General features: G+C 45.4%; 4 protein-coding genes across 4 annotated transcripts; all 4 read left to right on the top strand.

The window, feature by feature from the left end:
- On the top strand, nucleotides 361-3586 carry LOC8068250 (transcription factor TDR). Its single transcript, XM_002453161.2, has 8 exons — nucleotides 361-463; nucleotides 753-969; nucleotides 1062-1166; nucleotides 1304-1385; nucleotides 1494-1580; nucleotides 1928-2524; nucleotides 2628-3068; nucleotides 3171-3586. The coding sequence occupies exons 2-8, from the start codon at nucleotides 833-835 to the stop codon at nucleotides 3435-3437; spliced, it is 1716 nt and encodes a 571-aa protein (XP_002453206.2). The 5' UTR covers nucleotides 361-463; nucleotides 753-832; the 3' UTR covers nucleotides 3438-3586.
- LOC8068249 (FAM206 family protein) lies at nucleotides 5429-8017 on the top strand. Its single transcript, XM_021459336.1, has 7 exons — nucleotides 5429-5722; nucleotides 6186-6234; nucleotides 6606-6732; nucleotides 6816-6886; nucleotides 6978-7050; nucleotides 7349-7472; nucleotides 7633-8017. The coding sequence occupies exons 1-6, from the start codon at nucleotides 5548-5550 to the stop codon at nucleotides 7460-7462; spliced, it is 609 nt and encodes a 202-aa protein (XP_021315011.1). The 5' UTR covers nucleotides 5429-5547; the 3' UTR covers nucleotides 7463-7472; nucleotides 7633-8017.
- Nucleotides 8187-13040, top strand: LOC8068248 (AP-3 complex subunit mu). The gene is made up of 8 exons (XM_002453159.2): nucleotides 8187-8463; nucleotides 8593-8698; nucleotides 9294-9404; nucleotides 10226-10315; nucleotides 10869-11116; nucleotides 11471-11680; nucleotides 11750-11957; nucleotides 12152-13040. The coding sequence occupies exons 1-8, from the start codon at nucleotides 8429-8431 to the stop codon at nucleotides 12395-12397; spliced, it is 1254 nt and encodes a 417-aa protein (XP_002453204.1). The 5' UTR covers nucleotides 8187-8428; the 3' UTR covers nucleotides 12398-13040.
- Nucleotides 13701-14792, top strand: LOC8085228. Its single transcript, XM_002453158.2, has 2 exons — nucleotides 13701-14333; nucleotides 14504-14792. Exons 1-2 carry the CDS (start codon nucleotides 13720-13722, stop codon nucleotides 14601-14603), a joined length of 714 nt encoding a protein of 237 aa, XP_002453203.2. The 5' UTR covers nucleotides 13701-13719; the 3' UTR covers nucleotides 14604-14792.

The following is a 15486-nucleotide window of genomic DNA, read 5'->3' as shown; positions in this document are numbered from 1 at the left end:
CTTTGCTTTCAGCTAACCCCAAGATTCCACTGAACAAATCTGTTTTTTATGGATGGAAGAAGAGACGAGGGGTAATTCAGACAAGAAACGCCTGTGGCCTGGTAATACTACATGCATATATAGTACTAGCACTGCCACACAATGATGCAATACAACAGTCCTGGACTGGTCCTGCAATAGAAAGGATTCTTCAGTTAGCAATAGCTTTCAGCTGATTCACTTCTCCCCCCTCTGCTGAATCATTACCCCGCGGCGTTTCGTCACCGCTTTCAGAGTTCAGAGAGAGGTCACCAGGAACCCAGAAAGGTAGCTTTATATTTCCATCTGCTTATTCTCACATATTATACCTAGGAATGACTCTTGGGGTATCATCATCGTCAGAATGTTCAGAAATGCTTGTGCACAAAGGTTACAGTTACTTGTAGACCTCTTCAGTTCAGAAAGTTCAGAAATGGAGGTTCAGGTGGAGATGACCATGCATGCTAGTTTTTATTTACAGTTTCCAAACATGATTTTGTCTGTGATCATAGATGTAGAGTACTAACATTGAGTACATGACGCCGAGAGAGCACATGATCCATAGCCTGCCTCAAGTTCTTTTCTTGCAGCTTTTTTTGCACACCCCTACCCATGACATCAACCGATCCCATCCTGATTCCTGACACACAGCACGGAAGCTAGTAGCGACCTCGCGCATGCGCGCTGCTGACGCTTTCATTTTCATGGCTGCTGCTTCTTGCTTCGATGTGCAGACTGCAGCAGCCACAGTCCTCCAGTGACTCCTAGGGTGAGGCGATCGCAGGTGCTCAGTGCTCACCGGCCGGCTGGCGCCATGGGAGGGGGAGGTCACTCGTGCGTGGCTGCCGCCGGCGATGGAGCCGGAGCCAGCATGGAGGCCGCGTTGAGGACTCTTGTCGGCGTCGACGCCTGGGACTACTGCATCTACTGGAGACTGTCTCCTGACCAGAGGTAGGAGTAGCTAAGCTAGCATGTAGCATCGCTGTCTGTCACTGGTCTTGCTTTCTTCTGAATCATGCGAATGAAACGAACTACTCTTGTAGGTTCTTGGAGATGACTGGGTTCTGCTGCAGCAGTGAGTTCGAGGCACAGCTTTCAGCACTAGGTGACCTGCCTCCATCAATCCAGCTCGACTCCTCATCTGCAGGGTAATACAATTTTACAATCTCTCCATCATCAGTTCCACTGTCACTCTGCTGCATCGATTGCCTTGCCTGCTGTGCCAGGTCGAATTCTAGCTAATCCCCGCAGTTCGTTCTATGCATGATCATAATCGATTGGTCAGAATGCACGCCGAGGCAATGGTGTCCAACCAGCCGATTTGGCAGAGCAGCCGCGTGTCAGAGCTCCAAACAAGTTACTCCAGTGTAAGCATGCAAATAATAAGCACATCGATCAGCTCCTGTCATCTTCAACCTCCCTCCATTGCCAACTGCTGTCTGATCATCGTCTTGTATATCCATGGCATGGTGCAGGAGCCCATCGGATCCGGCGGCGGCCCGAGGACGCGGCTGCTGGTGCCCGTCGCCGGCGGCCTCGTCGAGCTCTTCGCTGCGAGATACGTACGTAAAAGCCACGTCTGAATCTGCACCGTTTTTTTTTCTTTCTGTTTGCCTCCATCTCATCAGAAAATTCAGGATTTTTAGTTTGGGCGCGGGATCGGTTTCTGTTAGCCCGCCGAGAGCTGCCAGAACCAGGAGCGCACGGCTTCCGCGTGAGCCAGCTGCCAGCCGCCGCCGCCCCGGCGAAGATGTGGGGGTGAACCGCACGCAACAGCCACGGCCTTTGCATTTCCATGCCATGCGGCATGCGCACACAAACACATGACATGACATGACACACCTGACCTGACGCTCTCCTCGTTTATATGTATGCCGCCGCGCCGCGGCGTGCGGGCGTGCGCGCGCAGATGGCGGAGGAGGAGCAGATGGCGGAGCTGGTGATGGCGCAGTGCGGGGTGCCGGGCGGCGCCGAGGCGGGCGAGGGCGGCGGCGGCGTGCACGCGTGGCAGCCGGGCTTCGCGTGGGACGGCGCCGCGGACGCGTCGCGCGGGATGATGTACGGCGGTGCTGCGGTGCCGCCGTCGCTCGGCCTGTTCGACGCCGCTGGCAGCGTCGCGGCGGACCCGTTCCAGGCGGTGGTGGTGCAGCAGGCGCCGGGCGCCGGTGGTGGTGGTGGGGTGGACGACGCCGGGTGGCAGTACGCGGCGGCGGCGGCGGCGGCAGGGAGCGAGCTCGCGGCGGTGCAGCAGGAACCGCAGCCACCACAGCCGCAGCCGCGCGGCGCGGACTCGGGGTCCGAGGGCAGTGACATGCAGGTGGACCCCGAGGACGACGGGGACGGCGACGGCGACGTCGACGCGCAGGGGCGTGGCGGAGGCGGAGGCGGTGGCAAGGGCGGCGGGAAGCGGCAGCAGTGCAAGAACCTTGTGGCGGAGCGGAGGCGGCGGAAGAAGCTCAACGACCGGCTCTACAAGCTCAGGTCGCTCGTCCCCAACATCTCTAAGGTCAGTACTCGGGGTACCCGTCGACCCGCCGCCGTCTCCATCCATGGATTGGAACGCTGGCTTTCTTGCTTCTGAGCTTCGATTCTCTGATGGTATTGTTCAGATGGACCGCGCGTCGATCCTCGGCGACGCCATCGACTACATCGTGGGTCTGCAGAACCAGGTGAAGGCGCTGCAGGACGAGCTGGAGGACCCGGCGGACGGCGGCGCCCCAGACGTGCTCCTAGACCACCCGCCGCCGGCGAGCCTGGTGGGGCTGGAGAACGACGACTCGCCGCGCACGAGCCACCACCTGCCGCTCGCCGGGAGCAAGAGGTCCCGCGCGGCGGTGCAGGCCGCGGAGGAGGAGAAGGGCCACGACATGGAGCCGCAGGTGGAGGTGCGGCAGGTGGAGGCCAACGAGTTCTTCCTGCAGATGCTGTGCGAGCGCAAGCCTGGCCGCTTCGTCCAGATCATGGACTCCATCGCCGCGCTTGGCCTCGAGGTCACCAACGTCAACGTCACCTCCCACGAGAGCCTTGTCCTCAACGTCTTCCGCGCTGCCGTAAGTACAATGCCACCGCCGCGCCATTGATGCATGCAGTTCGTAACTTCGTACTTCGTAGCAGCACGTGCTCATTTTTTTTTTTTTTGGTGACACTGGCAGAGGCGGGACAGCGAGGTGGCGGTGCAGGCGGACAGGGTGAGGGACTCGCTGCTGGAGGTGACGCGGGAGCCGTACGGCGTGTGGTCGTCGGCGGCGCCGCCGGTGGGGGTGGGGATGAGCGGCGGCGGCATCGTTGACGTCAAGCTCGACGGTGTGGACGTGAAGCTCGATGGCATCATCGACGGGCAGGCGGCGCCGGGCGTCGCAGTGGCGGTTGGAGAAGATCAATACGGCGGCTACAACCATCTCCTCCAATACCTCGCTTGATCACCATTTACTACCATTTTTTATGTTGGAAATTTGAATCAAAGGATGGATCAACTAATAAAAACGGGTTCTGCATATAAGTGACTGAATTGCGATTATTGGTAGTATATGGTCGTTGATTAAAGTATATTAATTATTGAGTTTAAGTTCATGGAGTTTTTTTATGCTTTTCTTGTTTTTTTTTGTGTTGGTTCAAATGAGTGTGGAATAATAAAGTTGTTTTATATGTTTTTTAAATAAAAAATAAACTATGGCTCTGTGCATTAATTGCGCACTTAAATATGGTTTGTTATGAGTTTCAGTTCGAGCAAATAATATCATTATTTATTATAGCACAGGGCTAGTTTAACTCTTTTTGTAAAATATAGTTTAAAGAGCAACTTCAGTAGTTTGGCTAAAATTAGAAGCTAAATTTTATTGTTTAGCCATTTTATAAAATATAAAACTTCTTAAGAAAGAAGAAAAGATCTACAACCGTCTTGCAATTTTATAAAATCAGATAATTAGTGTTAGTGGTTGGCTATATATAGCAACCGAAAATCAAGGGATAGTGTTAGTGAATTTCAATAGCACCCTATTTTATAAAATCAGATAATTAGTGTTAGTGGAGCATCTCCAACAGTTTGCTAAAACATTTGCTATCTCACAAATTTTGGCAAATCAATAATAAAAACTTTCTCCAACAATTTGCTAAATATGTTTGTCTGGAGTTGCCATCCTACACGTCGGCGCGGGGACTTCTACACGCGCGGACTCCTCGCGTATTCGTCCCTGCGCCGTTCGTTGCCGCGCTGCTGGCCTGCTGCTGCTGAGCTCTGCCGTGCTGCTGCTGAGAGCAGGTCCAACGCTGGCGAACAGCTCGTACTGCCCCAGCAAAAATCATCAGGACACGTAACATGGAGCAGTACATCTCCCAATGCAAGCTGCTTGGACCATCTTTTTGTCAGCAGCACTTGCCAGTGCATGCAGCAGGCTTTTTCTCTCCCATAGCTGCTGTTTGTCAGACGAAGCAGCCGTTTTTCTGCTACAGCGCACTTGATCTTGATTGCCTCTTCTTTTATCTGACGAGGCTGTTGGTGTGTGGGCTTTCTAGTCTAAATGGCAAACTATTGAAGATAGTCATTTTTTTTACTTGTCAAATTTTTTACCAAATTGTCAAAACTTAAAATATGGTAAATAAATTTTAGCAAACTGTTGGAGATGCTCTAAATACCACTAAAGCACTAAATAAACCCATATTACCCTTAATTAATGCAAGCGGGGCGGATTTAATAAGCGATATCCTTTGTAATATTTGCACTTTAGTCACTTTTAGCAGCCCCTTATCTACTAAAGCCACTAAACTTTAGTGGACCTTTTAGAGGGGGTGTTTGGTATTTCAGTGACTAAAAGTGACTAAACTTTAGTCACTAAACTTTAGTGAGGGTGAACCAAACAGGCCCTGAATTGTTAGAATCTATGTCAGTTATTTTTTTTATTTGACTAACTTTATAGAAAAAAGCATCAATATATATGATATAAAATAAATATCTTATAAAAATATATTTTATAATAAATATAATAATACTAATTTGGTAATATAAATCTTAATGTTTTCTTCTAAAAATTCGGTCAAATTTTAAAATTTTTGACTTAAAGACAACTCTCAGAATTAAAACTTTCAAGAACAGAGAAAGTATACCTAAACTAATCACAAAGTTTTTAATATTTTTCAATTTATCAAAGCGAATTGAGCATAGTTCACTTGATCAGATATTCAGATTTCTTTATGATGATGATGGTGGAACCGTGCGTGAGACAAAAGAGAGATCTTTCAAAAAAAAAACAAAAAACAAAGAGAGTCAACAGTGCGCGTGAGATGTGAAGGTGGGAGTGCTCTTACAAGTTACAATACAAGCTCTTGACCGTGGCAGTCATGACTTGGGCCGTAACGGCAGCCCAAGCCCACGCTTCCAGCTTGATGACTCGATGCCCGCCCGCCTCAACTGCACTCAGACATCACTGCCGGAACGGCCCAGGTGCTCCCATCCGTCTCTCGCTCCCCCGCCGCCGAGCTTCTGCACCGCACCGGATCGACCATCGCCGCCGGTCAGGACCGAGGGCCCCACTGATGGCGGAGGAAGCTGCTGCGTCCCTGGAGGAACAGCCACTCCACAAACCCTCCTCCCTGCGGGAAGCCGCCGTCGACGACGAGACCCGCGCCCTCGTCGTACCTGACGCCGCCGACCTCCTGCCGTCTCCCCCGTCAGCCGTCGAGGCTAACTTTGCGCGCTACTTCATCGCAGGTAAAAAAGGCCTTTCTCATGCCTGATTAGTGTATAAGCTTTGAACTTTTTCTTGCTTCGCTTGCTCTCTGAGTGTGTCAAATTCGTAAGGAATACTATGGAAGCTTAGGGATTTCGAGGAGCTTACTTCATTACAGTATTGTCTTCTGAGCCAAGTGTTTAGCATTCTCACGTATGATTTACTCCAATCACTGTGGGAATATCAGCATCAACATCATCCAACTTCCTTTGTCGGGCCCATTGACCCATTCCAAGTAGGATAAAGGATCCTGGTTTCCATTGCCGAAAATTTTATTTTCAGCCTACCGTGTCTGCACTGCGTAGCATAGTGAATTGACATACTAGAATGTTATGTTTCGCAAGTTTATGATGTTATTTTGAGCCGGGTGAGGGAAATCTTTCTACTGGTCTCTAGACATCTGCTTCAAGCACTCTAATTTCACTCCACTGCTTTCTTGGGCAGATTTTCTGAATCCCGGGTATGATCAGTATGTGTATCGTCATCCAAACGGGTACGTTTTCAATTTCGAGAAGTCAACATCAGGTTTTCGAGGCTTTTGGTGAAATTTGCATTTTCACAATGTGCATCTAAGGCTGGCAATAGTTCGCTATGTTTTCTATCTTCAAAGGGAGTTATTGGTAGATACTAAGAATGTTAAGTGTTGGGTAACTAAGAAAGCCGAATGTGTGCTTCATAACATAATCGTGGTACCTGCAAATAAATGACTTGTTCTTGTGTTAGGTATTTATTTTCTACATACAGTAACTCTAGTTGACAAGTGTCAATCAATGCCTCTCTGTTTTCTGATTAGTGCAGATAGAGATTTCTAATGAGCCTTAGTATCTATTCTTATGGTTCCTTTGTTTTGTTGAAAAACTTTAGATTGTGTGTGGTTGGTTTAGCTCCAGCCCATGTTGTGTTTAAAGAGGAAGGAGCAATAACTGCTGTTGACTTCAATGTTGGCAAGTCAGATCGCAGTGAGATGAAAGTCACGGGAAAACGCAAAAGGGTAACTAGACTGCTTAAATGTTTCTTTTTCAATGTTTGGTTAAAAAAAGGGCAGCATCAATTGATGTTCGTTTTACATTGCAGAATGCACAACACTTGCAAGAAAATTCAGCGTTGTGCAAAGTTTGTGTAAATGATAAATCTTTTATCGTGAGGTTGGTCCCCTTGATCTTACAGATCACAGAAGTATGCCTGATACATCATAGTTTTCTGCACTGCAGTATTGCTTATGCTAAAGTTATACAGATGCTGTGTGAAAGGCTCACTTCTGGAGATCAATGAAAGATTGATCAAACAACCAGATCTTCTAAATACCGCTGTGAGTACATCCTGTTGTCCAGCAAATTTCCTCTGTTTCTTTGATTCTTTGTGGCTTACTATATTGTTTGTTCTCCTTTTCTGTTGTAGTTGTGCTCTAGGTCTGTTTCTTTGATTCTTTGTGGCTTACTATATTGTTTGTTCTCCTTTCCTGTTGTAGTTGTGCTCTAGGTTTTTGTTTAAAATAGAATATTAATTCAAGGCTTTTGCTGCCTTCTCATTGCTATATATGTTTGTTTTCGTTAACATATACTGGGCAGCACACATCTTTACTCCTTTTTTCCCCTTTTTGCATTTAGGCTGATAGGGAAGGATATATAGCAATCTTCCAGCCCAAACCAGCTGACTGGCTCAAAATTAAGGATAAATTTCTTAGTTATGAGGACTACAAGAACTTGAGAGGAGTATGCTGACACCCAAAAGGTAACTGGTGCCACATTTTTCACCGTTTTGGCTTTCACTTTCCAAACTTTGAACACGAAGAAACACGTTCCAGACATCAATATCTGATTCCATATGTTCACTACTGTCTTTTTGCATCATTTTCTTGTGGCTTGCAATTAAATTCCTTTTGTCCATGCAGAAGATGTTTTGAACATTGAAGCCGCCTCTTAGGTATGAGTATTACTCAACCATTGGTGTGATGATATCTTTACTGCTCCAGATATTTGCAGTTCGATAGAAGCTTCATCAATCAATCACATAGCTACTGCTGGGCAAACATGTGAACTGGACTCACCTTAACCTCGTGTACTGGACTGGACTCATGCAGTCATACTAAGTTCTGAGGCGATGAATGAATGCCTGCTTATATGATGCTGAGGTCATGACGATGTTTGCTTTGTTTATTCTGTCAGAAAATTGGTGTGCGAGGACTAATTCATTTGTGGCTAGGCATTACTCCCAATGTAATAACCGATGAACTGGGATCCAATTTATCGAACTTTTTGTTCTCCAGATTTAAGTTATATGAAACTGATTCGAGACCAATGCACTGCAAAAGTGGAACTTGTAAAAGAACAACGATGAATATCGAAAGAAATACACCATCTCAGGATATAAACGAAATTTTCGAAGCCTCAGTTTTCTGTCTTCGCTACATTTTGGATGTTGTATAAACTTAAGCAATTCTGCAAATCCCGGTCAAACGAATATTACTGCTTTCAAAATCAAATCAAAAGGAAAGGAAAGGAAAGAATGAATGGATCAAAAGAAAGAAAAAAAGAGAGAGAGAAAAAAAAAGAAAGAAAAAAGAGAGAGAGGCCTTCAGCGGCTGCCCTTCCCCGTTCCGTTAACTCTGCCTTCTCTGACCTGCCCGGCTGCCCGTCGTCGTTTTCCCCGTCCCCCCGCCACCTCGTCGGACGGCGAAAGGCGGCAAAATGCTGCAGTGCATCTTCCTCCTCTCCGATTCCGGGTAATCTCGGTTCTACAGACTCCTAATTTCTCTGACTGCTAACAGTCGTCGCTTTGATTCCTGGTCCGCTCGTTGGATCCGGCGCTGCGCTGAGCTTGATGCGATCCGGGATGGTTTTTTTTTTGGCAGGGAGGTGATGGTGGAGAAGCAGATGGCGGCGCACCGCGTGGACCGCGCCATCTGCGCCTGGTTCTGGGACTACGTCGCCGCCCACGCCGCCGGCGACCCTTCCAAAGTAAAAACTCCTGCTCTTGCAAATTTCAGCCTTTTGCCTACCTTTGCTTATTATTGTTACATACTAGAACCCTACTTCGTGCTTCTGGAGCTAGTCCTAGGCTTGGCTGGCTGAATTTTGGGAGCTCTCGGGCTAGTCCTAAGCTTCAGTCAATACATTGTTTCGTTGCTCATGTTACAACCTACCAATTTCGAGCTATTGTGGCTAGAGATGCAAGCGGATCGACCAAAACCTACTACACTCATCTATCTACCTAATATATAGATGTAGTCATTTTGTGTATAGAGTGGTAGATCAAATGAACTATGATGAATGAGTCAAGCCAACCAAACAAATCACATCCCTAATTGTGGCACTGTTCGCATCCCTAATTGTAGTTCTCATTCTATTTATCACTCTTTCTCCTTAATATAGATGTACTCTTTTTGTGTATAGACTATAGAGTGGGTAAATCAAATGGACTAGGAAAAAAAATAAACGAGTCTAACCAACCAAACAAATTGCATCCCTAATTGTGGCACTGTTTTCATTCTGTTTATCTTAGCTGTTCGATTCCACTAGAATTTTACTTATCAGGTTTGTTGGGCTTTGGAAGGTCTTGCAGGTTGTGGTGTCACCAACGCATTACTTGTTTCAAATCTATCGTGATGGTGTAACGTTCTTGGCGTGCACCCAAGTGGAGATGGCCCCACTGATGGCTGTCGAGGTGTGTGATTCATCTCTTTGCAACTTTTTTCTTTTCACTTAGCCGTTACTTGTTTTTTTAATGTCCTGTAAGGCTGTAGCAGGAAAAAGACAAAAAAAAAAATGCAACACATTTGTTTCATTGTGGGTAAATATTGCTTGTTATTTGGTACAGAGCATGGTGGGTGCTTTGGAACAGTGGTGTAGCTCTTAACTCACGCATAATCAGTCTGAAAGACATAATGGCAACCAAAGTAGAGCCTCTTACACACTGATTCACATAATTTGTTATGTATAAAAGGAATTTTTATTTCTACAACTTGCTATAAAAGGATATATAGTACTGACAAAGAGAAGTCTGTATGGTCACTTGCTCAAATCTGCAGAGCCAGATTCATTGTCAACTATAGTGTCTGTTTGGCAAGAAAAAGAAACAATGGAACCATTGAATTAGTTCTTTGCTGTAGAATATTAGTGAAAATGTGTTGAAACCATCCACATTGGACCCAGAAAACATGAAGAGGGAATTCTGCATATTTCGTGGCTGCAAAATTGAACAATAAATATTTCATAGTAACCTCATTAATCCGCAGGTCTCTTTTGGCCTCTCATAGTGTTACTTGGACCCAGAATTGATTTTAGGAAAGTTAAGTAAACTATTACAAAATTTCATGAAAATGCAACTTTTTAATCAAGACCCATAGTTCTGTCCTATCCTCAGATGTTTATCTTCCAGTAGCCTTCCAAATTTATCTATCTGTAATAACGGATAGAGTGATTGACCATAAATGATACTTTTTGGCTGTATTTCCTGGATGTGCTCAAGTGTTTTGCATTTTTCAGTTTCTCTCTCGCGTGGCCGATGTCTTGACAGATTATCTTGGAGATCTGAATGAAGATATAATCAAGGACAACTTTGTAATTGTATATCAGGTGTATTTCTTAGTCTCTGCTACACCACAATATAAATCTGCAGGTGTTGCTTATTCTGTTGTTTTGCTATCTGACTGTTATATCCTTCTGAATGAGTATTACAAGTGTCAACAGTGTCATTGTCACTTTACTTACAGGATGATCTGTTTTTACAAACATGACATTAAGAAATAATTTTGTCTTATATATTTAGCAAATGCTCAATTCAATTGTCCTTTGATATATTAAAGGTTTGGAAATTAAGAAATTGTATCTAACTATTATTTAGAACGGGGTTAAATATTGAGTTGCATATACAGAAGTACAAAGCTGATGAAATATCAAAATTTACAGAAAATACAACATAAATCTTTTAATAAAATTCTTGAAGATTTTGAGATAAATTTAGAAGATCAAGGCAGGCCATTGACCTAATGTTGAATTTTTGAGTCTGTTATAATTTATAAATTTCCTAATCTGCAGTCAAGTTTTTCTGCTTGTTAACCCATGGTAGCCACTTGCATGTGCACTTCCTCTGAAAATTCTCTAAATCTATAGTACTTAACATGTGCAGATTTTAGATGAGATGATGGATAATGGTTTTCCACTCACTACTGAGCCAAACATCTTGAAAGAGATGATTGCCCCACCTAATATTGTGAACAAAATGCTGAATGTTGTTACTGGTAAGAGTTCTACACTTGGCAGCAAACTTCCAGATGCAGCTGCTTCTTTTGTACCTTGGCGATCAACAATAGTCAAGGATGCAAGCAATGAAGTCTATGTTAACATAGTTGAGGAACTTGATGCATGTGTAAACAGGTATTCCAGTTTTTTTTTTTTTAATGTCCTATAGATGGGATCCATTAATTCTGCCAATATGGCTTTTAGGACCTTAGTCACAGTAATTGGTCAAATATTTCTGTAAGCTACTCATTTTCAGCATTTTCGTAGTAGTTCTGGATATTGAGCTCCAATCTATTTTTTTATACCTCCATTTTATGAATGCCCTTCACTTTAGCAGGTGGTACGAAAATATAGAAAAAAGAGCATCATAAGAGTGAAGATTCATACTATAAAGTAGTGGTATAGCAAAATTGCACATGAAACTGTCCTACTTATGTTTTATTTATTTTTTCTTATGTTACTGAGGCTGCTTTTCTGTTTGGTGTGCAGAGAGGGGGGTCTAGTGAAATGTGAAGCATATGGTGAAGTTCAAGTAAACTGCAGCCTCCCAGGTGTGCCAGAGTTGACCATGTCATTTGCCAACCCTACAATTATCAATGATGTTACTTTCCACCCCTGTGTTCGATTCAGGCCTTGGGAATCAAGTCAGGTTCTATCATTTGTTCCTCCCGATGGGCAGTTCAAGCTCATGAGTTACAGGTACACATTTGCATGCTAGTTTTTCTTCTGTACACTCAGTATATGCTCATCATTTGATTGAATGAGCAGGGTTAAGAAATTGAAGAAGACACCAATTTATGTGAAACCTCAATTAACATCAGATTCTGGGAATTGCCGTGTTAGTGTAATGGTTGGGATTCGAAATGATCCTGGGAAACCTATCGATTCAATAACAGTGCAGTTTCAGCTGCCCCCTCTTATTGTTTCTGCTGATTTGACTGCAAACTATGGTACAGTTGACATCCTTGCTGACAAGGTTAGTGTACTGTCTATCATAAGTTCCATAGTAATTCCATTCATAGCTATTTTTTTCCATTGGCATAGCTCAAGGTAACTAGGTAAGGGGTCTATAGTAGTACTTCCAGAAAAGGTCTAGAAGCTAGAATTTTTTTCCCCTCAGCATGCACCTTCACCTTGATATGCTTCTCTGACACTAGTATTTTTATGCAGACCTGTCTTTGGACAATTGGGCAGATACCAAAAGATAAAGCACCAGCGCTCTCTGGAAATTTACGTCTAGAGGAAGGACTCACGCAGTTGCATACATTGCCAACATTTCAGGTGAAATTCAAGATTATGGGAGTTGCCCTGTCTGGTCTTCAAATTGATAAGCTGGATGTGAAAAACACACCGAACGCTCCATATAAAGGTTTCAGAGCCCAAACTCAAGCTGGAAAGTATGAGGTCAGATCTTAGGTGCTTTCCAGAGGGCAGCTGTTATGTTTTTTCTTAATCTTAAAAGAAAACAAATGATGCTGCGGATCTGGCTCATGGAGTCATGGCCTGTTACCAAATTATGATCATCAGTTGAGGGTCCACATCTAGTTGCATTTGGGTTATTTTATCCTGTTCTGGGCCCAACTGCATTTGAAGAGAGGTGCCATTGTTCAGGTCAATAGGTGTCCTGTTCCTGTTCTGGGACCTTTGCTGCACTTGAAAGGGAGGTATCATTGTTCAGGTCAATCGGTGTCCTGTTCCTGTACATGTACCTGAATCAGATTCTACTTTCTGGTGTAGTGGTGTGAAAGCGACAGAATATTGCGACTGTAGATCTATCTCGGGGACTTATACAAGGTTTTGGATTCTGGCACATTGTTGTAAAATTCAGTTGAGTTTAGAATTTTGTATGGACTCACCTTGCCCAAGAAGTATCCAGAACTAGAAAAGCAGTGGTGTTTCTACTGTAAGTTTTTGTTTAAAAGTTTTTTGGGTTGTAAAGCAACAGTCAGGACAATGCTGTGACATTTCAGTTGCCAGCAATTGTCTTGTACAGAAGGATAATTAGTCTTGCCGTCTGTTGTTTATATTATTATTATAAGAAAGTTGTCTTTTTGTTATACTAGCAAATGTGTCTGTGCTTTGCAAGGAACATAATACATATATTAATTGTTCTTCTAACTTGTATGAGCGCGGAACATGAGTCTGGGTCTCATCCAAGATACATAGGGTGTGGCTTCATGCATATTGGAATCCCGGTTGTCGTAACTTGTATGAGTACTGTGTCATGAGTCTAGACGAAATCTTCCACCATCTAGGTGGCTAGAGGGAGGTGAAACGAAAGAAAAATAGGTGGGAAATTTTTTTGCCTCTTTAATATGATACTATATATAATAGAAAATAAAGGCAGTGGTTTTGGAAATGAAGCCTTCTATAACCTTGGATGTGTATGTGTCGCTTTGGATATGGTTGCAACTGTTCCGGTCTCTTTTTTCTGGTAATACCACGGCTGGCCAATAAGATAAGGTTTGATCATATAATGATACAAGTCTGAAAAGTCATAGCTTTGTTGAATTATTATGTAAAAAAAAAACACTACTAAATGATTAGCAAATTAGTACATAAGCTCAAGCAAACCGGGCTCATGACCTGAGAATCAAGGGGTGACAGAACATTCACATCATGATTTTGGTTGGCACGAAATTGATGCTCGTAGTACCTTCATTTGTCAGGAGCGGCGCAGACATCATAATGGGCAGGGCAGGGAAGGGAAGCGAGAGGTCGCGCTCGCGCCAAAGCAGATGCAAATAAAATCCGCCCCGCGCGCAGGTGCAGCGTTTCCTTTCCTTATCCAAAAAAACTGCTGCCGTCCGTGGCGGTGCAGGATGGCACTGCCGTCCTCGCCTGCAAGCACAATCCATCACCCGCCTCGCATCTCCTCCTGCTGCTGCTGCCCGCCGTCGCCATGCCCGTGCCCCGTCCAGATTCAGACTACCAGCCGCGCCACTCCCTCCGCAGCATATCTTCTTCCTCTTCGTGTTGCCACTGCTTCTCCCACTGCCATCAGCACAAGAAGTCCAGGTCCAGGTCGACGGCGTCTGCCGCCTCTGGCTGCCCTCCCGGACCCCCAATCCGCCGCGGCGCTTCTCGTCGTCGCCGCCGGGACAGTCGGTGCCGCCAGCCTCCTGCTCCGCTCCACCTCCTCCTCATCATCCGCCGCCTCACAATCACAACAGCAGCAGCAGCGGCAGGACGAACAAGAAGAGGTAGAGGGAGAGGAGTGCCCGGACTGCGGCGGGACCGGGCTCTGCGGCCGCTGCAAAGGAGAGGGCTTCGTCTTCAAGCAGCTCTCCGATGAGACGGCCACCAAGGCACGCAAGGCCGCCAAGAACATGGCCACTAGATACACCGCCGGGTACTGTACTTCTTCCAGTTCCAGTTCCAGTTCCATTTCCAGTTCCAATTCAATTCTAGCTAGTAGTTGCATATCTATCTATATACTGTATCCATCCTCATCACCTGTCACCAAGCAAGAACTTGACCACGCATGGCATGACGCATGCAATTGCAATGCATCTGTTGCAGGCTGCCGACCAAGTGGACCTACTGCAACAAGTGCTCCTCCACCCGCTCCTGCACGACCTGCGGAGGCTCCGGCAGAATCATCACCACACCTGTCACCTAGCTAGCACCCAAGCTTATCCATGGAATTTGCAGCTATTATGTATAAGAAGCTTGAATAATAGGAGGTACAAAGATATAGGAGAAACGATTTACCTCTGAGATTATGATGTCATGTGCCAAAAAACTCCCGCAGCCTCAGTTTCAGTTATCTTTTGCGTCTAATAAGTACTCCTTAACCTGCTTATCTTTATCACCTCTGTTTTATCATTGTCTCCTGATATCGTCCTAGTAATTCTAATGCCAGAGGTAAAGAGGAACGCAAAGATAATTTTCAGAGCAAGAATAAATGACCCTTGGCAAGTTGCTTGGCAGCATGCACACTCAAATCAATTAGTTGTGTACCCTGAAGAGTATTGTACTGCTTCACCAGAGTGTTGTTGCTCTATCACTCACTAGAGTGACAGACAGACAGACAGACAACCTCGATGCACTGCTAACAACTGAATTCAGATTTGACTGCTAAAAGATTTAGAGGCATCAACTATAAGCCACAATCCTGTCCAACATGGTTGGTGCTGTTTTTCATGTACCATGGCTTAGTCCAGGCTGCACAAATATCATAACAGCGACACTAGAATGAGCACAATCAGCAAATGTCCAGTAAATGCCTTGCGGGGAAGGAAGGAAGGAAGGGACGTGTGAAAATGTCCATCAAATCTCTTGTCCGGCCCATTTAGCGCCGGAGTAAATGGCTGACTGCAGTCGCACCACAAAGGGCCCATCCACACCGGCCTGACGCCCGCCCGGCCACCATAGCGCATCCCGCCGCCGGTGACTGGTATTGCTCGTCCTCCTGCCGCGCACCCGTGCAGTGCCCCGACCTCCAAAATCCAAATCCCAATCTGCCGCCTCTGCTTCCACCGTCGCCGGCAACAAGCCTAAGC

This window comes from Sorghum bicolor, chromosome 4, assembly GCF_000003195.3.
Source record: "Sorghum bicolor cultivar BTx623 chromosome 4, Sorghum_bicolor_NCBIv3, whole genome shotgun sequence".
Classification (NCBI taxonomy): Eukaryota; Viridiplantae; Streptophyta; class Magnoliopsida; order Poales; family Poaceae; genus Sorghum; species Sorghum bicolor.
Note: the sequence above shows the minus strand (reverse complement) of the source record. Positions and strands in the feature narration are given on the sequence as shown.

Bases quoted from the DNA above. Each gene is read 5' to 3' on its own strand.
- LOC8068248 (XM_002453159.2), top strand. From the start codon at position 8,429: ATGCTGCAGTGCATCTTCCTCCTCTCCGATTCCGG. The intron at 11,117-11,470 runs GTATTCCAGTTT...TTTGGTGTGCAG, and splicing joins CTTGATGCATGTGTAAACAG to AGAGGGGGGTCTAGTGAAAT. The intron at 11,681-11,749 runs GTACACATTTGC...TTGAATGAGCAG, and splicing joins TTCAAGCTCATGAGTTACAG to GGTTAAGAAATTGAAGAAGA.
- LOC8068249 (XM_021459336.1), top strand. From the start codon at position 5,548: ATGGCGGAGGAAGCTGCTGCGTCCCTGGAGGAACAGCCACTCCACAAA. The intron at 6,235-6,605 runs GTACGTTTTCAA...GAAAAACTTTAG, and splicing joins GTGTATCGTCATCCAAACGG to ATTGTGTGTGGTTGGTTTAG. The intron at 7,051-7,348 runs GTGAGTACATCC...TTTTGCATTTAG, and splicing joins CAGATCTTCTAAATACCGCT to GCTGATAGGGAAGGATATAT.
- LOC8085228 (XM_002453158.2), top strand. From the start codon at position 13,720: ATGCAAATAAAATCCGCCCCGCGCGCAGGTGCAGCGTTTCCTTTCCTT. The intron at 14,334-14,503 runs GTACTGTACTTC...CATCTGTTGCAG, and splicing joins GCCACTAGATACACCGCCGG to GCTGCCGACCAAGTGGACCT.
- LOC8068250 (XM_002453161.2), top strand. From the start codon at position 833: ATGGGAGGGGGAGGTCACTCGTGCGTGGCTGCCGCCGGCGATGGAGCC. The intron at 970-1,061 runs GTAGGAGTAGCT...CTACTCTTGTAG, and splicing joins AGACTGTCTCCTGACCAGAG to GTTCTTGGAGATGACTGGGT. The intron at 2,525-2,627 runs GTCAGTACTCGG...GGTATTGTTCAG, and splicing joins TCGTCCCCAACATCTCTAAG to ATGGACCGCGCGTCGATCCT.